General features: G+C 33.3%; 2 protein-coding genes across 6 annotated transcripts; one reads left to right on the top strand and one right to left on the bottom strand.

Moving 5' to 3' along the window:
- Positions 1-850: 850 nt before the first annotated feature.
- On the top strand, positions 851-12584 carry LOC101216279 (26S proteasome regulatory subunit RPN13). 4 transcript variants are annotated; one of them, XM_031881175.1, is made up of 15 exons: positions 851-1011; positions 1233-1310; positions 3232-3324; positions 5095-5154; positions 5972-6010; positions 7902-7976; positions 8072-8138; positions 8987-9068; positions 10219-10283; positions 10375-10401; positions 10918-11012; positions 11090-11167; positions 11257-11311; positions 12092-12180; positions 12301-12584. In XM_031881175.1, the coding sequence occupies exons 2-15, from the start codon at positions 1272-1274 to the stop codon at positions 12307-12309; spliced, it is 873 nt and encodes a 290-aa protein (XP_031737035.1). In that variant the 5' UTR covers positions 851-1011; positions 1233-1271; the 3' UTR covers positions 12310-12584. The 4 variants fall into 4 exon arrangements, with proteins under 4 accessions (XP_031737035.1, XP_011648975.1, XP_004152857.1 ...); XM_011650673.2 differs by having other exon boundaries at positions 10378-10401; positions 12092-12584; XM_004152809.3 differs by having other exon boundaries at positions 12092-12584.
- Positions 12585-16209: 3625 nt separating this feature from the next.
- LOC101216527 (pentatricopeptide repeat-containing protein At3g42630) lies at positions 16210-20141 on the bottom strand. Of its 2 annotated transcripts, none has more exons than XM_011650672.2 (3): positions 19926-20141; positions 18866-19094; positions 16210-17984 (listed from the first exon to the last, which is right to left on the bottom strand). In XM_011650672.2, the coding sequence occupies exons 2-3, from the start codon at positions 18980-18982 to the stop codon at positions 16830-16832; spliced, it is 1272 nt and encodes a 423-aa protein (XP_011648974.1). In that variant the 5' UTR covers positions 18983-19094; positions 19926-20141; the 3' UTR covers positions 16210-16829. The 2 variants fall into 2 exon arrangements, 1 of the variants encoding a protein (XP_011648974.1); XR_180902.3 differs by lacking the exon at positions 16210-17984 and adding an exon at positions 18054-18476 and having other exon boundaries at positions 19926-20127.
- Positions 20142-20839: the final 698 nt, after the last annotated feature.

Here is a 20839-nt window from a genome sequence, read left to right as displayed (position 1 = left end):
AAAATCATTTTATAATTCTAGGTACTTGTAAGTTTCAAACACAATTACCTCTTTTTTCTTTAATAACCAATTCCAGTCGGAAAAAAAAAATTTAAGAAAGTGAGGGTACGAATTTTCATGTTCAACATTTTCAAATTTCTTACATTTTATCAACTTAACGTACATTTTCCACCCATTCTATCTATCTTTATGTTAGTTTTTTTAGTTAAAAATTTTCAATTGTTTAATTAGAACTACACGATTGTGTGTATATAATTTAAACGATCGTTTATTATAGTCAATACAATCATTTAACATGGTTAACATGATCATTTAGATTTAAAGCATTTTTTCCATCGTTTAAAACTAATTACACGATCATGTGGATATGATGTAAATGATCGTTTAACATTGTTAACCCGATCCTTTAACATAGTCAACACAATCGTTTAGATTTGAATCATTTTTTTTATCGCTTAATACACGATCAGGTATCATGATCATTTAGAAGAGAATTACACACGTATGGCTAATTAATTTATATTTTTCATAGTAGGTATGTGCACTTTTTCTGTTTTCAAAATTATAAATGTTTTGCTAGTTTGTTATTTTTTTTAAAAAAAAAACCCTAAATATAATTTAGTTTTGATTGGTTTTTAATAAAAAAGATTGAAACCAAATCAATAATTGTTGTATCAAAATGTATTAATTTTAAACTAAAAACACAAACCAAATTCATAAATGTATTTGGATGATTTGAATCGGTGGATTTTTGGTATTTCGTTTGTTGCACTTCCATCGCATACACGTAGTAATGTATATGGACAATTGCAAATTGCTTTTGCTTCTAAATAAAAGATTTATAGAACAGCGCAACAAATACAGCGGCTTGGCTTCTCGTTCGAGCTTACACCTTCCTATTTAGAACAAAACGAGAAGGAAATAAGAGAATAAATATCTCAATCTACAAATTCAGTGCTCTCTTCCTCTTCGGGTTCCCATTTTCCAACTACTTTCTCTATCGATTTCTTGGTATAATCATCTCCTTCCACCTTTACGATTCATTCTTTTTCACCTGTTTCTTTGCTCAATCTTTTTTCATTTCAACCCTCAAAAGGGTTTCTTGTATTATGAGGTTTAGTTGATTTGATATGCGTACTTCTTTTTTTTTTTTTTTTTGTTCAAACTTTATTGGGTTTGTGTGTTTCTTTAATTGGATTATTTGTTTTTAAGTTTCTTTTGCTCTGTGGTAGTTCTCTTGTTGTTGGAAGTTGAATTGAATAAGTGAAGATATGGACTCGTCGTCTACAGAGGCTGTTCCAGAAATGCAGGTAAAATGTTTAGGCTTCTTATCCAATGTATTTTACAGTACATGTACGTATTGCTATCAAAACATTGATTCGTTTTGCGAGTATATACTTGGAAGCAGGGAGAGGTAGGGAGTCTATCCTGCTGCATGTTTAACTTCTGTAAATAAATTTTCAGTTTGATCATTGGAGCTAATTTTTATCGACGAATTACTTTGATCGATAACGTCTCTATTAAGGAAAATGATAGAACAGAGGCTGCCTAATATGAAGAAACTGTGGGAGTCTGTTTTTATTACATTGGTCTTCCTCTGGGCAGTAATCCTAAATCTTTAGTTTTTTGGAATCCCGTGGTGGATAAAGTTAAAGAAAGACTTGCCTCATAAAGAAGGGTTTCTTTTTAATATATGGTTGGCTTACCTTAATCAGGTCTATGTTGAGTGGTATTCCGGCGTATTCTTTTTCTTCTTCAGAGCCCGTGGGAGGTTTCAAGCTTTTGGAAAGGATGATGCCAATTTCCTTTGATAAGGAGAGGAGGAAGGAAAAGGTAAAGGATCAACGATCACAGTTGTTAGGTGGGAGATCATTGAGAGGCAATTGAGTTTGAGGAGTTAGAGATCAAGAATTTTAGGCTTCGTAATAGATCTTTGTTAGCTAAGTAGTTGTGGTGGTTCCACCTTGAGCATCTTTGCAATAAGAATATTTCTAGTAAACACGGTCCTCATCCTTTTTAAGTGGCTGACGAAAGGGGTTAAAGGCATCTACCGGAAATTGTGGAAGGATGTTTCCAATGAGCTCCCTTCTCTTGTTCACATTGTCCATTATGTGTTGGTAGAAAGGAATAACATGTACTTTTGGGAAGATCAGTGGGTGGGGGATATGCCTTTTTGTTCTTTATCTCTTCATCTTTACCTTTTTTCTTCCCTTAAAAATCATCTTGCGTCTGATTTCTTGGTTAGGGATGGATGATAGGTGCTCCTGTTCATTCTCTCTTCTATTGGGAAGTGACTGGCGTAACCTATCTTTCGTCTTTACTTGAGGGTTACTCTTTTAGGCGTGGGAGAAGGGATTTGAGGGTCTGGAGTCCCAATCCTTTGGAGGGATTCTCTTGCAAGTCTCTTTTTAGTTGTTTGTTTGACCCTTTTCCCCTTGATGAGTTGGTCTTTTCTGTGCTGTGGAAGATTGAGATCCTAAGGAAAGTGAATTTTTTTACCTGGCAAGTCTTGCTCGGCCAACATGATGGATCAGCTTGCTAGGAAGCTTCCCTCGCTTGTTGGTCCACTTCGTTGTATTATCTATTGGTAGGCAGATGAAGACTCGAATCATATTATTTTGCGTTGTGAATTTGTGAGAGCTGCCTGCCATTCTTTTTTTTTTTTCAGACACTTAGGTTCCTACTTGTTTGGCATGGTTACTAGTGAAATGATTGGGGAGTTCCTTCTTCATCCGCCTTTTCGTGAGAAGAGACGCTCCTTATGGGTGGTGGGGGGTGGACCGTTCTTTGGGTTTTCTGGGGGGAGTGGAATAACAAGTTGTTTAGGGGTTCTAAGAGGGGTTCTTTTGAGATTTAGTCTCTGGTTAGATATGTTTCTCTTTGGACTTTGGTTTCGACAACTTTTTTATTACTACTCTTTAGGCCCAATTCTGTATAGTTGGAATCCCTTCTTCTAGGGGGGCTTCCTTTCTCTTTTGATGGGGTTGATTTTGTTTATTCCTGTATTGCTGTATTCTTTCATTTTTATCTCAATGAAAATTGTTTCCTAAAAAAAATCATAAATTCAACAGAAAGAAAATTATTCACATAAAAAAGCTTAGGATTGTTTCTCCTAAAGAAATAATACAATAATTCTGGATAGCCAGTCTACTAGAATCATTTATATTTATATTCTCACTTTTTATTTTGGTTAACATTTTATTTGTCCCAAATTAATCGATCCTGTGGCAGGAAATACTTCTGGAGTTTCGTGCTGGAAAAATGTGTTTTGAAGGAAAAAGGGTTGTACCCGATACACGCAAAGGACTTGTTCGTATTGGAAGGGTGAGTTTGAACTTTTTCTTGTTTATATAATCTGATCTTTCTGTTATATGTTAATTGTGGAATTGGTTTTCTTTAGAGCATTCTACTGCTTTGCCATATACAAAATTTTGCATTTGGTTTCTTTTTAAGAGATTGTATTCTCAGTTGTCCAAAATTATGATACACAATGGCTTTAGAACCAAATTTTGGGCTGTTGTATGGGTTGGCAGCTGGTTGGTTTATTTATGGTGTCTAATTTTTTTTTACCGTCCTTTTCCCTTTAGCTTTCCTCATATACCTCCAATGTCAAGTCTCTTACCCATCATTAAAAACGTGTGCCTGCTATGAACCTAAGACACCACCATGTCGAGTCCCCTTACTTGTGGCTTTTGATTCATAATACTCTCATATATCCTATCTTTCGGGACAAATGAAGAGTTCTTTGGCAGGATTGTATCTTTGGAGTGTATTGGGGCTTATTGTTTGTGATGATTAGGCATACTGATGTTAATGAGAGAATTTTATTAATGTTTTGAAGTTCTGAATACAAGAAGACAAGTACTCTATTTATAGGAAACTAATCCAAATCCTAATAAATAAAAGAAACTAACCCTTAATCCTAATAAATAAAAGAAACTAATCATAATCCTAATAGATTAAGGATTACACCATAGTATCCTATTCCTACAACATCACATGCTTTTATCAGTTTATGGGTTTGGAGGAATTTGAGATTGAAGTGTGGGATATTATGATATTTAATGCCTCATAATGGGCTTTGGTCCCTCCCCCTCTTATAGATTATTAGGTAGGTATTTTTCTCTTGGATTTGAGTTGATTTCATAGTTAGTACCATTTTTTAGTGTCTGAGCAAGCTTATGTGCATTTCGACTGATCTCACAGGACAACCTGCCTAACTCTACAACATTTAGGTGTCAAGAAAACTCATATGATTTAATTTCTAGGAAGATGGTCACCCTAGATTGAAACCATGACTTCTTAGCCCTTTATGGAGGCAACGTCTCCTTTTTTACCATCGGGCCAATCCATGATGGTTCATTTCATAGTTAGTATTGTCAATTATGACTTTACTCTTTTTTGGAAGGGGGCGATTCTTTTTATACCTACATATAATTTTCCTCCGTGAAAGCATTCTCATTGTTGTTATTTTTTACAAAATACTACATGTTGAGCTGGAGGTATTAGTCCTTCCCTCCAAGTTTGTCATCTTTTTCAAGAAATTATATGTAGCCTCTCTTGGGAATTGGGATTTAGAGAAGAAAACATATCATTAGATGGCGTACTCGGAAGAACCAAGCACTGGAAAGGACTAAGCATATCAAAATCAACTTTCCTCCACTTTCCTCCACCTCCCTCCATATTTTTAACCATCATAGGTTGGTCTCGTCTAGTAGTAACCAAGGAGACATAGACTCAATAACTAATTAAGAGGTCATGGGTTCAATCCATGGTTGTCATCTACCTAAAATTGATATGACTCCCAAAAGTTTGTTTAGGATTTAAATTGATACATTTATTAGTTTGTGGTTAAAATTGATATGACTCCCAAAAGTTCAAGGTTAAAATTGATACAATTATTAGTTTAAGGTTTAAATTGATGCAAACCCCAAAGTTCAGGGGTATAAATTTTGAATTTTTCCCTTTAATAAATTTATTTGCCTTAGCGTTGTTATGTATGAGTGGATCTGTTTTAATTATGTTTTCCCGTTGAACCTAATCCTTCATAAGATTAAATTAAAATTTGGACCTTGTTTTTATCTTTTCATACAGGGTGAGGAGGGATTGCTGCACTTTCAATGGATTGATCGGACGCAAAATGTCATTGAAGATGTATCCTGATCGTTATTGTGTTAATGGTCAATTCTTTGTGTTTGGCTAATGCATGTACCTTTCAAAGATCCCGGGTTGATTATTTCTTTTGGTTATTAACTTAAGAATGTATGGTTCTAACTCGAACATTTGATTCACTTGACTTTTAAAGCCTCACCCTCGCTAAAAAAAGGACAAAAGATAAAGGCAAGTTGAAAAGAGTCCTACTTCAGAGAATACAAAAAAAGAGAGGGAGAACAAATTGTATATAGATAAGTCCAGCAGTGCACCTACTTTTTGAGCCTAATGATGAGATTTTCTCTTTCTTCCCACGGTTAATTAAACTTCATGATGAAATACTCTTCTTCTACACACACACACGCAATCCCATCATTAAATATTATGATTTCTGATACGTCATGGTTGAAATTGAAATGCAATGGAATGACAATGAACTATGCTGGATCATCATTGTGAACAAACTCTTGTTAACGGAAGTAGATAGTGGGCTGGCTTTTTCTGCAAGCAATGAAAATTATCTTAATTTTAATTTCTTAATTTTTTTATTTGTGTTTTTCATGGAGTGGTTGATACATTCTGTTTATGATGGCTTTTGTGTTGACAGCACCGTATTTTTTTTATTCGTATATTCATTAAACTTTATTTTTCGATGGACGGTATGTTCTTCCAAATGCAAGGATGTCAAAAAGTTATAAGATCATATTCATTATGCTGTTGCATCTGACTCTTCTCTATTCCACAGCTATGACTTTTTTCTGTTATTGCCATTTTACTGGCTAGATTTTTTTCTTTATTTTCCTTAATACGAGGTATACAGGATCAGATTGTTTTTCCTGATGAAGCAGTTTTTGAGAAGGTGTGTAATACTCTCTCTGTCTCTCTCTGTCCCTTAAAAAAGCACTAATATCATTAAAGAAATTGGAAAAACTATACAAAGAGGGGAAATTGAAGAACTAAGAGTGCATCCTAACTCAAGAGGCTAAGGATCTCCAATCAAACAGTAGTCGGAAAAGAAGAGAGTTGCCATACCTTTCTGCAGTTAGATGCTTATAGAGATACGTTAAGACATGTGTTTCGATGCACCCTTATGTTTACATCTATAGCAAACAATTCTTCCATCTCTCTAGTCTCTGAAGAGACCTCCGACAATGCTGCCATAGTGAACTTTGTGTCCTCACAATTTAGCTGAAAAGTTCAAACAACTAATCTCCCCACTTCTATAGAAACAGAGGTGATTGATATTTTCTTTGGTTGGTCAACTCCTCTCCCACAGAACATCCGAACCACACTGAAAAGTTCAAACAACTGATCTCCTACTTCTATGATCGCAAGCATTGAACAGAGAGGTGATTGATATTTTCTTTGTTTGGTCAACACTTCTCCCACAGAACATCCAAAACCTACTCTTATATGTTCTCATGGGCCACCCTTTCAACAAACACAAGAAAATCATGTGGTCATACCTAATTCGAGTGTTTCTATGGCTCTCTGTCCAAGTCCATAGATTAGTGCAGGGAGCCATAGAAACAACCACATCTTCAAGGATAATAAGAAATCATTTGAAGCAATCTTGGAATACCCTATCTAGTTAGCTATGACATGGTGCAAATGTACTTTTTTGAATTCGTCTGATCTAACATCTCTTATAACCAATTGGAGAAATATTATGTAACTGCTTTGGCTCTGGACATGTTGCCCACTACGTATTTTCATTTATCAATGAAAATAATTTCTTATAAACAAGTATATTTTCCTCTTTTATAAGGACGTGCATGCTCTGATTGAACAAGGTGTATCTTTGACTTTGAATCTACTTGTTATTTAGCATTGTGATTCCTGTAGAACACCAATGTCCTAACAAAGATTCAATCTATTGGGGGGCTTTGGATTTCTATCTATAGATTAGCGTAGGGAGTAACACATTGATGCTATGCCCTAGGCCCCTATACCAATTTTTCATAATGATTTGCATGAAAACACACTCGATGCTTCTAACAATCATAATCTTAATCTCAAGTCATGCCTGGAGTGATGTAATCTACCCTTTCCTAGATTATTAGAATTGGTGGCTGCATCTTCAGTTATCCTCTCATTCATATGTCTTTAGAAACTCAAAATTCCAAGATGTGATTAGCTCTATTCGAGTGAGCGGAGTGTGAATAGAAGAAAATTTAATGGAGTAGCTACTTTGTGACAATAAGAGAGGGATTTTGTAATTCCTTTGACTTATTTGCATGTTTCATTGTTCCAATGAATGTCTTGTTAGTTATGTAATAGGAAGGGTGCTAGTTCGTGAAATAACTCCAGTCATTGTGAATGCTTTCTGGATTTTAGTTACTCCAACCATTGACAATGACTGTTTCACACTAGTTATTTCTTCGAGGAATCTCCAAATATCAATAATTAATATGTCACTTCTAAGCTATATTTGAAGTCATCTTACCATGTTAATGTTCCCACAATGACCTTAACTATCATGAAATCAATAAATGGCTTTTTAAGGGCAAACGAAGCTTTCAAATAATGAAATAATACATATGAATGAACAAAAGTAACCCTAGAAAAGGATTTCAAACCGTAACTACAGAAACAGACGCTGATTCAAAAGTACTAAACCAAATTGATAATTACAAAATGCTCTAGAAAACTGACTTTACAAGATGCTGAAGAAACCAATAAATGATAATTACAAAAAAAAAATTGTTACATTTTCATTCATGGTTAAAATTGTTGTTTGCCTGCTTCAGGTCAATCAAGCTTCAGGAAGAGTTTACTTATTGAAGTTTAAAACAGATGACAGGAAGTTCTTCTTTTGGATGCAGGTCAGCATCTCTGTATTACTTTTTGTTCTTTTAGAGAGTTTATTTATATTCTAATATTTTCACGATTCTGACTGCGTTGGACAAATTGTAACCAGGAGCCCAAAGCTGAAGATGATCAGCAGTTGTGCATCTCTGTTAATGACTACATTAATCGGCCACTGGGTACTTCCTAACTGTTATATTTGTTCAAGTATCTGCTGGATGAAGCTTGTAGTAATAACTTCCTAACCAATTGTGCTGGTTTAAGTGCAGGCTTGTATTTGTGATTTTCTTTTACATGCTTGCTTTACGTGCATACGTTCACATAACACGCTTATATTACTGAAACAACTGTTTACCTTTCCAAGGTTTCTTAATCTTGTAATGATTATCATTAATATATATGAACCTAAATAAACATGCAAAAGGAAAAGAAACCACATAAATATTGTGGAGATTATCTTTCACTGACAGCCGTCCTCGTTGCATATGGAGTGTGAAATTTTAATTCTGGCTATCCAAAGGAAAGCTTTGGATAGTCAGTATCGAGATAGATTGGCTCATTTGAAACTGCTCGTAGTTGTCCATCCTCTCAAAGATTTTCATAGATTACTCCACTCAAATCTCTTGATTTTGGCACACTTTTATTATTTTGTACTGATATTAGTTTTGGCACACATAGATTACTCCACTCAAATCTCAAAGATTTGGCACTCAAATCCTTTGTCTCACCTGTTTTTACTCTTTATATAACTTTCTCGTATTTTGAGCATTATTATCATTAATAAAGAAGTTCGTTTCCATTTCAAAAAGAAATATTAATGCTGCCATTAAAATGACGTACTTGTTTACTTTAATCAAGTTCATCCCATGATGAAACTGGAACCTAGTGGCACGCTTGCTGAATATTTTTTTAATCATGCCGATTTAATGGTTTGGTCTTGAGTTTTGACTGCAGTAGATTACGGAGGAGCTGCTTTATGCTTTGTTGGCTCACCCCATTACCTTTATTTTTGTTTATGTTGTTTCAGAGTTTCTTGAGGAAGAAGAACCTGTTGCTTCCACTCCAATGCACGTTTCAGAAGGCACAGTCGAAGAAAACATCCCATCGAGGTATAGTGAGGACCCTCCTTTTTTGGTTTAATTGAACTTTTCTAAAACCCTTTGGATGCTGCAAATAGTTTTTCTTTGGCTTGATACTACCTAGCTGCACGTTCAAGTACAAACATAGCACAGTTGAAGAAAAATATCCCATCAAATTATTGCAATGATCCGCATTTCTTTGTTGACCCTTTTGATTTCAAATGGTTTGGGTGGTACTAGCCCTAGTTGCACCTTCGAATGGTTTTTAAGTGTTCAAAAAAATAATTTAAATTTTTTGATAGAGGAAGCTTTTCCAAAAACAGTTTTCTACTAATGGGAAATGGTTGCCTGATCTGGTGGGATTCAATTGAAATCTAACTTCTAGTGACAGTACTCGGTGGAAAGATTGAGTTTGACTTTTTGAGAGTACTGTGTTTGGGTAAAGTATTTTTTTAATGAGCACTTAGGAAGCTTTAATGAAACGGTTCCTATAGCTGCTTGATTCGGCAACTATGTAATGTGAAAAAATTTTAAATTTGAAATGCATTTGATCCATTGAAAGCACCTGTCATCAATTCCTAAACTCATAATCTTCACATAACCTCTTCTTAAAAAAGAGTAATACCCCCATTTAATCACATATTTTAAAATAATTCATGTGCCAAACTGTGATTGGACTATTGTCCCTTTGGGGGGACATTTGATTAAGTTGGAACTGTGATTGAACTATTGGTTGGGGGGCACGAAGATGAGTACAACCTGAAAGCACCCGAACATTTTTCTTAGAATAAATGTCATTGTTAAAATGCAGATGCACTGAGAAAGAAACAAAGTATCAAGAAACATTTATCCCATTATTGCTGCATTTTGCCAACAAAAGCTTTTATCTCAACTGGCATCTGCATCTTTGTTCGAAAAAACAAAGAAGTATCAGAAAATACTACAATCTCTTAGTTTTTTCAGAAGCTAATTAAAATGACTAATGAGTTGGAACAATATTTATTGCTTAGGGACTATTGTTTTCAGAAATAATGTTGGTTTTGCTTGGCAAAAGGTTACTGTACAAAATTTTTCCTCCTGTTTACTTGGTTGGATATTTTCACCTGCTGTGTCTTCCTTTTCCTTTCTTCCCCCATTAGCTAAATTTATGATAGTAATTTTTTATGTCATGACACTGAAGCTCCTCACTACGGCCAGTGAAGTTGGAAGACCTGCAAAGGATTTTAAGTAACATCGAGCCATCTGGTATGTCGTTCCCCTCAAACATGTATTGATTCTCTTTGTTCATTTTGATAACTCCAGAATCTAATAATTTTTGCTGCTTTTTTAAACTCAGCAGATATTGATGTCGATCCAGATGCAGGTAATATTTCCATACGAAAATGCTCACATTTTTTGTATCAGATATGTAGTAGTATTTATCTAGGAGAATTTCTCTTCTTCACAGAAATCCTTTTTTGTTTACATTGTAAATATTCAACTAAATCCTGTTTTAGTTAAGAAAAATATTTCATTAATAAATAAAATTCACAAGACCAAAGCCGCATAATTAAATGAGTTTTTTCCATTGGTATAAATCTAAGAATGGTCAAATAAGACTCTATAGAAGTATCTACCAGAAAGACCACAATGAGATTCAAATGCCTATTGGGAGAGAAGAAAAAAAGATGACCACAATGCATGTAGCTGCAGAAACTCAAATTGTATCTTTTTTCCCTTCACTATCCACTCCTTAAAAAACTGTTCTCCTCTCTTGTCAAGTCTCCTGAGTGAAACTAATGCCATTCAACTTTAATCAGAAAATCTTAGCCTTAATATATAAAATGAACATTTCCGTACAAATTTGTAGCTTAATGCTTACACTTCCTTGATGATGTAGGTTTTGGATTAGGAGATTTATTGAAGCCTGATCTGATAATGCCAGTGCTGGAAACGTTACCATTGGAACAGAGTTTAGCATCATATTTGCCGGAGGCATGTACCATTTTGGTATTTGATGATCCCTTGTGATATGCTTTTTTTTTTTTCATAATAATTGTGTTCGATTTCAGGGTCCATGGACTCCTGAGGATATATTGGAGCTGTTACAAAGCCCGCCCTTCCGTCAACAAGTAGATTCATTTACTTATGTAATATTCTAAACACTGAATTTTGGTTTCTTATACAATCAATAATTTGACGCTTCAAATTTTCTGATCCGATCTCATGTTTTTCCTAGGTTCTTCGGACTGGACAGATAGATTTGTCTCAGTTTGGAATAGACCCGAGCAAATGTAAGTAGATTTTGCTTTATAAAGGCCTTTTGGTTTTTCGGTTGCTAATTGCTATGTCTGGGTGTCCTGAAGGTCCACTCGTGTCTTCTTGGGGATCGTTAGTAATAGTGAACTTGAGGGGTGTCATTAGAAGGTTGAAAATGAATGCAATAGGTTTAGTAATAGTGAACTGTAGGGTCTCTTTTGTATGCAAATGAATGCAATAGGTTTGGTGAAATTTTGTTTTTTTTTAAGACTGTTTTTGGATCATGTAAGACTAGAAATTTAAACTTTATATTTGATATTTGGAAGATGAAGAATTACACTCCATCGACAAAAAAATACTTTTTCGTGTTATAAGCTTTTTTTTTTCTTAAAATAAAATAGCCGTAACATGATATATTTTAATTAATATAGTGCTGTAAAATATAATTTAAAAAAAAAAACACAAAATGTGTTAATAAATTCATCAATAACAATTTAGATTGAACTAATTGGTAACTTTGACTCTATTATTGTTTTTGAACATATAAATATTGCTAAATATACTTTGAAAAACTTTTTGTTTGTTGGAGTCAGTCACGGGATGGGTGAAGCCTTCTGAGATATCCCAAGTTCTAGTTTGTCTTTACGCACACGACTTTACTTGAACAGAATCTGTTCTAGAAGTTGTAGAACTGTGTCCTCGAGTTCTAACAAGAAATAGTGATACTGATGCATTTACAATCTTGGTTTTCAGTCCTATTCAGTCTGCTCTAAAATATGTATGCTGACATTTAAAGATTCTCTGGTTTCTTGCAGACAAATTTACGGTATTGTCTTTTCTTGATGCCCTTGAGGATTCTGTTTCAAAAACGTCAAGTTCGGAGCTGGAGCAGGATAATAAGGATGTAAGATCCCAATCCTTCAACCGTAGTGACTCGATGGATGAATCATAGTAAGAAGATATTCTAATTCTGTGTTTGCTAATCAGTTACCAATCTCATTGTTTTTTTATTGGCAAAGAGAAGGTTGCTTGACATTTCTTGTATACCTTAGAGAGGAAGAACTGGAATTGCTTGAGTAACGAAAAGTGCGGATTTTTCTCTGGATTCTTATATTTGATCTGACAATAATATTAGTTTCATATCGATTAATCTCGTTGTAAGTTCTTCAGTTTTTGGAGAGTTTAATTGTATATTGTCAAAAGTATAGTTTCGTTACTCCCTTATTTTCGATATTGTTTTTATGTTTAATTTTGTTTTTGTTTTGTCATTTGGAGGTTTTAGGAGTGTTAATGAAAAAGGTTTGGACATCTTTTTCTTGTTTCTGATATCATAATTTTAAAGAATAACGTTTCTTGTTATATTGATAGTGAGTTTTGTCAAGAATGAAGGTGCGATGAAATTGGCGGGTCATAACATAATTTAATTTGTTTAGGTGAGGTTTGAATTTTTTTATGTGGTTGAAAAAAAATTGTGATTAATTTTGGGGTGAAAATCCCATTTTTACTTTATTAATTTGGACATTCACATTTAATTTTTTTCAATTGGACTCTAAATTTAATTAAGGCCATTCAATTTTTGCTAATTTTGTCACTAATATATATATATATATTTCTTTTGGGAAAAAAATGTGTAGACATCTTTCATAAACTCAATAATTTTAATGAAACAAAGTCTTGTACAAAAAAAACTTTATGCCCAAATTAATCATGTATACAATTTTTAACAAAATAAATGAAAATTACCTTTGGTGACTTCTTTCTATGATTTTATGAATTTCAAGTACAAGAGAACTTTTTAACTATATTTGAAGGATATTTTGTTACAAAGTTTAAATTTTTACGATTATAAATAAGGTTGGATTCCAAATTGATTTTTTTTTCGAGAAAAGAAATTCAAAAGTAGTTCGTATAAGGTTGGATTCCAAATTGATTTTTTTTTCGAGAAAAGAAATTCAAAAGTAGTTCGTATAGATCTTTTTGTTAGGTTATGTTAATGTGAAAAACATGTTTTCTCGTTATTGAGATCATACATTTAAAAAATATAATGACACTTTATTTTATAGTACAATAATTATAGGGTAGAGTATTAAACTTTGAGCATGACAATACTTTTGAGTTAAGTTTATTTTGACAAATAAAATGGTACATAAAGTAAATGGAAGTTGTGTGTGTGGGTTTGTTGCACGGATGGATAAAATAACTATATAGTAGAAAATTTTGTAAAAGATTAAAAACTCATGCTTAACACATCATTCTCAAATTGAAAATTATTAATGATAATAGCTATTAGTTAGCCACTGACAGCTACTATAAACAGAGGAAACTCTTAAAATGCTTTTAAAAAATTTATAAGTTGATCGGTGATTGTTAATGATGAATCAGGTGCTCCATCTTTATTCGTCGATATTGTAGATAAGAGAGATGTTTGTTTTGGACTAATATCTAATACATTTTAGATGGGTATGAATAAAAGAAATTTCTCAAATAAATTAAAATGCACAAACAAATAGTTTAATCATCTCTCAAGTAAAATATGGCTTTGGAGACATTTTCCGAACAATAATCCAGGAGCCCGTTTGCAACGAGGATTATGCTAGATTATAACAACTATTTGTAGCTACCGTAAATACTATTTAAAAATCTCTAATTAGCTATATCAATGACTATTTCAAAATCTCTCCATTTATTACGATATTTACTATTTGCTACAACTTTTACTATTTGACATTTATCATTTTTTTAATTCTTTGCTATTCTGTCTACTATTTCTTTTTCAAACTAAAATAATTTACACCACAAACATCTATTATCTATCATAGCCCAAACTAAAATAATATGATTCTCAAACACAAACTATTATAACTCAACTGAAAGAACCGATGACTATAATAGCCCATTTCTTACCTCAAACACCCACTTAGTAGTTATTTTTAGAGGATAACTCGGATCACGTTGCCTAAAATAAGCCTTTTGATAACAAAAGTCAATTGCATTGCATTGAGTAATGAGAGTCTAGCTAATAGAGCTTAAATTTGAGTCCAATTAACTTCACGTTGCCTCACTAAGACAATTTTACATATTTTAGTGCTCGAGTTTCATGAGTAATTACAGACAAGTTACCTTCTTATGGAAGCAACCATCTCTTTCTCAAGATCCAACAAGCTATATTTTGTGGAAATAAATTGAACTTTTGAACAAATTTATAAAAGGAAGAAACGTTTTAGGAAGAGTAAAGCTCCGTGAAATTTGTCTCAATTTAAACTTTGAACTTTTAATTGTATTCATTTAAATTTTGAAGTCATGCAAGTGTCCCAATTTACACTCTTCTCCGACATATGTTCTACTAATACCACATAAAACTTATAATTTTTAGCTAATTAAACTCTTACATTTTTATGACCCAGTCAGTTTGGATCTTTTATTTTGGAGATGAACTAATACAATTATAAGTTTCATATTAAGATTTTTCAAATGAGACCTAATGGAATCATTATTGATTGATATATATATAAAAGAAAAAATCAATACTTAAATCAATATATTCATGATTTAAATTGATACGAGAACGTTGAGAAACTTTGAAGTGAGTACAAATTGATATTTTACCACTTTTTTACTTTTTTTCTTCACAGTTTTGATGAATTTTTTTACATAATGAATATTCTGACTATCAAATGCAGTTTTTGAGCAGTGCAAGGAGTGTTAGTTATTGTAGTGTTGTTTAAAGTTTTGTCTAATTATATCTCATATACAATATAGTTGTTTATAATTTTGTTTAAAATTAGTATCTATATCCTTATTTCTTTACCATTTTGAACATTTGCTTTCTGAAGTATTAGTAATCCCTATCCTTTTGGAGTTAAAGAAACGTTTCAAATACATCATTCATATTTGGTAAAACATTATCCAACTTAATTAATAATCTTACAGAAGCATAAGCATCTAAATCGTCTAAGAGAAGCTTATTACGATATCGATTGTTGTTCTAATGATATTTGAATGTTTTGTATCAACAAGTATGCTCTTTTAACTCCTAACTTGTTTAATTCCATAATGTTGTTGCTGCTAAAATGGTGTTTTAAACAATGAAATCTTTGGTAATATAGTAACGAAAGGAGAAGTGTTGAACGTGCATTGTGTTTGGCCATGTTTTGACACATATGATTATGAATCATGTTATAATGATTGTGTCAAAGAGAATATCGATTGTTGTTGCAATATTTGACCAAGCAAAGAGAAATATTTTGGTTTACCAAATATTTCTTATTCTACAAGATCTCTTTCATTTTACTATCCTTATTTACTGATTCTTACATAATCAATGATTATCACACTAACAAACTAAAATATAATACGTGTTGTCAAATCAAAACTTTTTAAGAATGATAACTCATTCGTAGCATTCAACGATGAGTTTTTACTTCAAATATTTAGCATATGGATCATGACAGATACGATCTTAATAGAATTTTTACACAATAACCAAGTAGATCTAAAAGAACTCTTGGACATCATGAAAATATCCAAACAGTAACAAAACTTTAGACTATCCAAACTGTCATTCATATCAGTAGTGTCTTCGTCCTTCTCTTCTTTCTCTCCTCACAACAAAACTTTAGACTATCCAATGATGGAAATTACCCACAATAGTATCCAAAATTTTGTTGAAGTAATCTAAAAAATATATAATATACAAGAAATGAGGCTTGAACCTGAACCAAATGGGAATAAAAGGCAATTCTACCATTAAACTAACTTCTAGAATTGGTACTGTCTTAGCTTTTTATATGTATATAATCCAAAGGACATAAAATTGAGCAACCCCTATGCTAAATCCGCTGATAACCTACAACTACATTAATCTATTAATCCATGGCTCAAGCAAACTTACAATTAGGAGAGTTTCTTTGTAGACACTTTAGATTATCCAATGTTAGAAATGACCCACAACTATTTACGTCAGTGGTCCAAGCAAGCTTACTTTTCACCCACATTGGAAGTTTAAGGGTTGTCAAATCGTTAGGAATTCTCTGTATATGGATAATTGAAAACAAACTAGGAACTACACATCTACAAGTGTGAACTAAAATCCAAACAGTAAATCAAAACAGATTAAGCAACAAATTGCTCAATTGCCCTTAATTGATGAGTGCTGATACGACAGAGTAAAGAATGGATGGATTGGAATTTGGATGAGGGAATCGACATTTCCATCCTTGTTGGCTTAAAATTTTCCATTCAAAGGGTGGAGGAGATCATTGTATAGCTCGATGTCACCAGAAACAAGAGACTTTCTTGAAGTTAACCAAATCAAAACTTGAGCTAGGAAAGGATGATTATTAAACAATATATAACAAATATCAAACACATCCTTTAAATTACACTGTACACCACCCAGCTGAGTTAGGGATGAAGAACACAGCTGGAAACATTACCATTCAATTCTAAGAATCAACTTGATCATTTCAGTCCATTTGAATTCCCCAAACTCAGGTACAGAAAACAATCCTCTAGTCTTAGCTGGGAGAAGACGTTATCAAATAACGTTCTGGGTTAGTAATTCCAAAAGACTTGGTTTCTCCTGTGGTGCTTTTTCAGATACAATGATATTAATTCTCTATAAGTCCATTTCTTCTGCTTTCGAAATTGCATGAACGCCTCAGAACTCATGTGGAAGTCTCCTTTACCCAATGCCTCGAAAACGAAAGAGTCTGTTAATGATACTGGAGGTTGATCTGGATTCATTTTGCTCAAAATGAATTCCAAATTTCTTCCAAGTCTTCGATCGACATAAGCATCAACAACACAACCGTAGGTCACAAGATCGGGTTCAATATTCATATGCTTCATGTGTTCAAGGCTAAGATGAAGATCCCATAACAAATCCATTCTTGAAAATGCTAGAGCTCTAATGTTAAATGTTGTAAGATCTGGATTGAATCCAGCGTCAACCATTTGTAGAAATTCTCGCTGCAAACTTTTCATTTTAAAATTGGCAGCATAAGATAGAAGTAGAAGATTCCATAAAAGATTCCCCACATTTTTCCTTCCAAGACCAACATCCCTGAGGAATTCACCTAATCTGTAGAATTTTCTTTTCCTTATGTAGGCAAATGCCATTGCCATGATTCCTTTCTTCTCAATTAGAAATCTTGACCTTTTAAGACGACCGTAGGCAGTTTCCATCTCTACTAAAGAACCAAACATGCTGTAGTATATAATAAAAGAATTTCCAGTAGCAGAATTAACTGTAAAACCACTAGAAACCATTTCCCTCAATGTACTTTCCATCAATTCTAGTTGTTTGTGCTTCCCGAAACAAGATATGGCTAGTGAGTATGCCTCAGGCAGTAAGTGTGAATACCTTAACTTTACCTGGTCTAGAACTTTAGTTATATAATCAAAGTGTCCCATCTTTCCATAAGCGTTAAATAACTTTGAAATTACTTGAACAGAAGGTTCGAAACAACTGTTTAACATTTCTTCCCACATTGCTTGTGCTTGGAGAGGAGAACCATCATCTATGTAGTGTACCATAATAGTGGACAACGTAGAGTTGTTTAGAGGAAAACCTTCAGACTTCAGCTCCAAGAAAATCTCTTTTGCTAAAATAGGCATTCTTCTTCGGCTCAATTTTTTAATCACTTGAGAATTGTTAATATTAAAACTGTCATCGACAGAACTTCCTTCATTGTGCTGCTGGAATATCTAGCATAGGTACATTGCATTAAGAAAAAGCAAAAATTAAGATAGCGAAACTCTTTAAGATAAACATCAGAAAAGAAATCACTCTAATTTCCATTTTATCATTTTAAGGGTCTAATAGTTGTCATAAGTACGACATTGTTTTTTTTTTTTCTGGTTAATATGTCATTTTCTTAGGGCATTTCACTTCAAATTGAGTATGCTATATCTGTCCAGTGTCCACTCATGAATATCCTGCCTTTTTTGAATAATGCATTTCAAGCAACAGTTTTTCCCAGTAAAATAAAAACCATAGCAATAGGTCCAAGATGAGTAATATCAACAAGTACATCCTAGAGAAACTCCAAAGGAGCATAATAGCCCATACACATTGTTCTTCCAGAAACAGATCACTAGATCAGTGACTTGACCCATCTTCAACTTCAAAAGTAATTGCTAGGTTAATAACGGAAGCCAAAGCTAGTGAGGTCTTCCCAAGGGTCTTGGTTCCTCCCTCTGACATCAACAAGAATGTTAAGACGACCCACTAGTTTGTTTTATTTTCAAGCACTCTTTCATTCTTCTGAACGTTACTTAATCTACATTAACAATCAATCATAACAACAGCACATACATGCGATATTCTCATTCAAATTCTTTAAAACAATAATGAGATAATGCTCGCATATCTCTCACAATTCTATCCTTTCATATATTTGTCTTTAATTATTGTTCTTGTATCTTTTAGCATTAAACTCATTTCGTTATATAAATAAATGGTTTTCTTTCCTTAAAAAATAAACCAGAAACCAGAAACCAACAAATGATGATGAAAGAGGGGGGAAAATTGTCAGCATAATCCGAATTCCAACCTTTCATAGACTTTTGAGTGATATGGGGCATACCTTACAAGATGAAGCTCGACATGCAGCGTGTCTCTGATGGGACAAAATTGAGCGTTCCCGTTTGAAGTCTCTTGGAAAGCAGTATGAATTTGCCACCATTGTGACAAGAAAGCCCATCTTCACGGTGGAATGATTCTCAGTTCAAACAGCCGGAAAGATCACGAAAACCAGACAAACCACTGCCCACACCTCCGTTGGAAAATCCTTTTGAGCATTCATTATTTCATTCCTAGTGAAATTGTAATCGACAAAACCAAACTTTAGTCAAATAAAGTTTCCGGCTGTATATTTAACGGAGACAAGCCTATTAAAAGCACAGAGTACTAGAGTATCGTTTCCGGCTGTATATTAATTAAAAGTGATGTCAAAATGAGCCTAGCTCGACTATATATTAATAATCTGGACGTTAGACGTTGGATCCCTTCCTCACATTGTCAATAATAATAATTAAAAACTAAAAGTGATGTAGTACATTTTTTAAGAAAATGAGTCCTGAAGCAAAACACCTCATCTGTTGGTGATGTAGAAATACGTTCATCCGATAGTTAGAGCACAAGACTAGATCAAAAAGAGAAAAGGCAGGATATGGAGAATCAGAGTGAGCATAATGACGTGCCATTATGTAAAACAGAACACTATACTTTTCAGAAATTTGATCGAACAGATGGTGGGCGTGGTCCATGGACAGAGTTGTGCGGTTGAGCGTGAAGAAATTAATGAGCTTGGTGAGAACAGAGGTGTGATTCTGAAGATTGGTTTAAATTATACATGCTTGAATTTGCATGAACTCCCTGAGAGATGTACATTTGGGTAAAAGAGAAAGAGGGGTGGGGGTTGATTTATGAACTCCACAGTGGATTGCAGAGAACAAGAATGCCAAACAAGATCAAAGGTACAGGTAGGAGTGTAAATGATCTCGAACTGCAAAACAACTTGAAAAACATTCCGGCCATGGAAGTGATAAAGCATATCCAAAATGAAATTAGTGGAAAAAGTAGTAGAACGTGAAGTATCAAGTTTCATTATATGATTAAAGCAAGGTCAGAAAGAGAAATTTCACCTTCAAAATGTGGAAAGGATTGTCTGTTGGGAAAAAAGTGCCGAGAGAACGAAGAAGAGCGACCACTTCGCCGGAAAATTTGGCCGTGTATCCCACCGCCACAAACGGCCAGCAAAGAAGCAAAAATTTCCTAAGGCGACGTGGCCTTTTCTGAACCCACGAATTAAACTAATGATTTTTTTCCCCTTTTTTTCTTTTCAAAACTATACAAAATGTTTCTCAATTTTAAGTTTGTTTCAAATATATTCGTAAACGTTACACCGTAAGAAAACACCCTTAAAATCGTTAAATTTTCGTTTAAATAATAGACTTTTATAAATATCCTTCAATTAAAAAATATATATATTCTCAATAATCCAATTTTTAGCTCAAATTAAAACAATAGTTTAAATTTACATCAATTCTATTGATATTTTTAAATTTCCACACCTTCCATATCAATAGAATTGATGAATAGATGAATTCATTATACGGCAGAAAAATTCACAAATCACAAAAAAATAAACATAAAAATGACACTCACATAAATATACTTTATTTTTTAAAAGAATTTAATCTTTTACCTCTCGATGAAAGATTCGAGGAAGAATCAAAATTCTTGTGATTTGTATCCAAAAATCTGTTCTAAATTGAAAAAATTGGATCGAAATTACGAAAAATAATTTTATTGAATTGAATCATAAATAATAGATATTTTTGTTAGTTTTAACACTTGTTTTATATGTGCATGTAATTACATAAAAATATAATCGTGTGTAACGTATGTATATATTTATATATGGTCAACGAAAAATCAATTTTGTGCATACAAAAAAATGTCGTTTTTTAAAATAGTTGAGTTGGTTAGTTAACCTAGTAAGCACAAATAATAAATCTTCATTGATTGGGGTAACATTGTTAAAAGCAATTGGTTT

This window comes from Cucumis sativus, chromosome 2 (assembly GCF_000004075.3).
Source record: "Cucumis sativus cultivar 9930 chromosome 2, Cucumber_9930_V3, whole genome shotgun sequence".
NCBI classification, from domain to species: domain Eukaryota; kingdom Viridiplantae; phylum Streptophyta; class Magnoliopsida; order Cucurbitales; family Cucurbitaceae; genus Cucumis; species Cucumis sativus.
The sequence above is the reverse complement of the archived record's forward strand: the minus strand, read 5'-3'. Positions and strand labels throughout refer to the sequence as shown.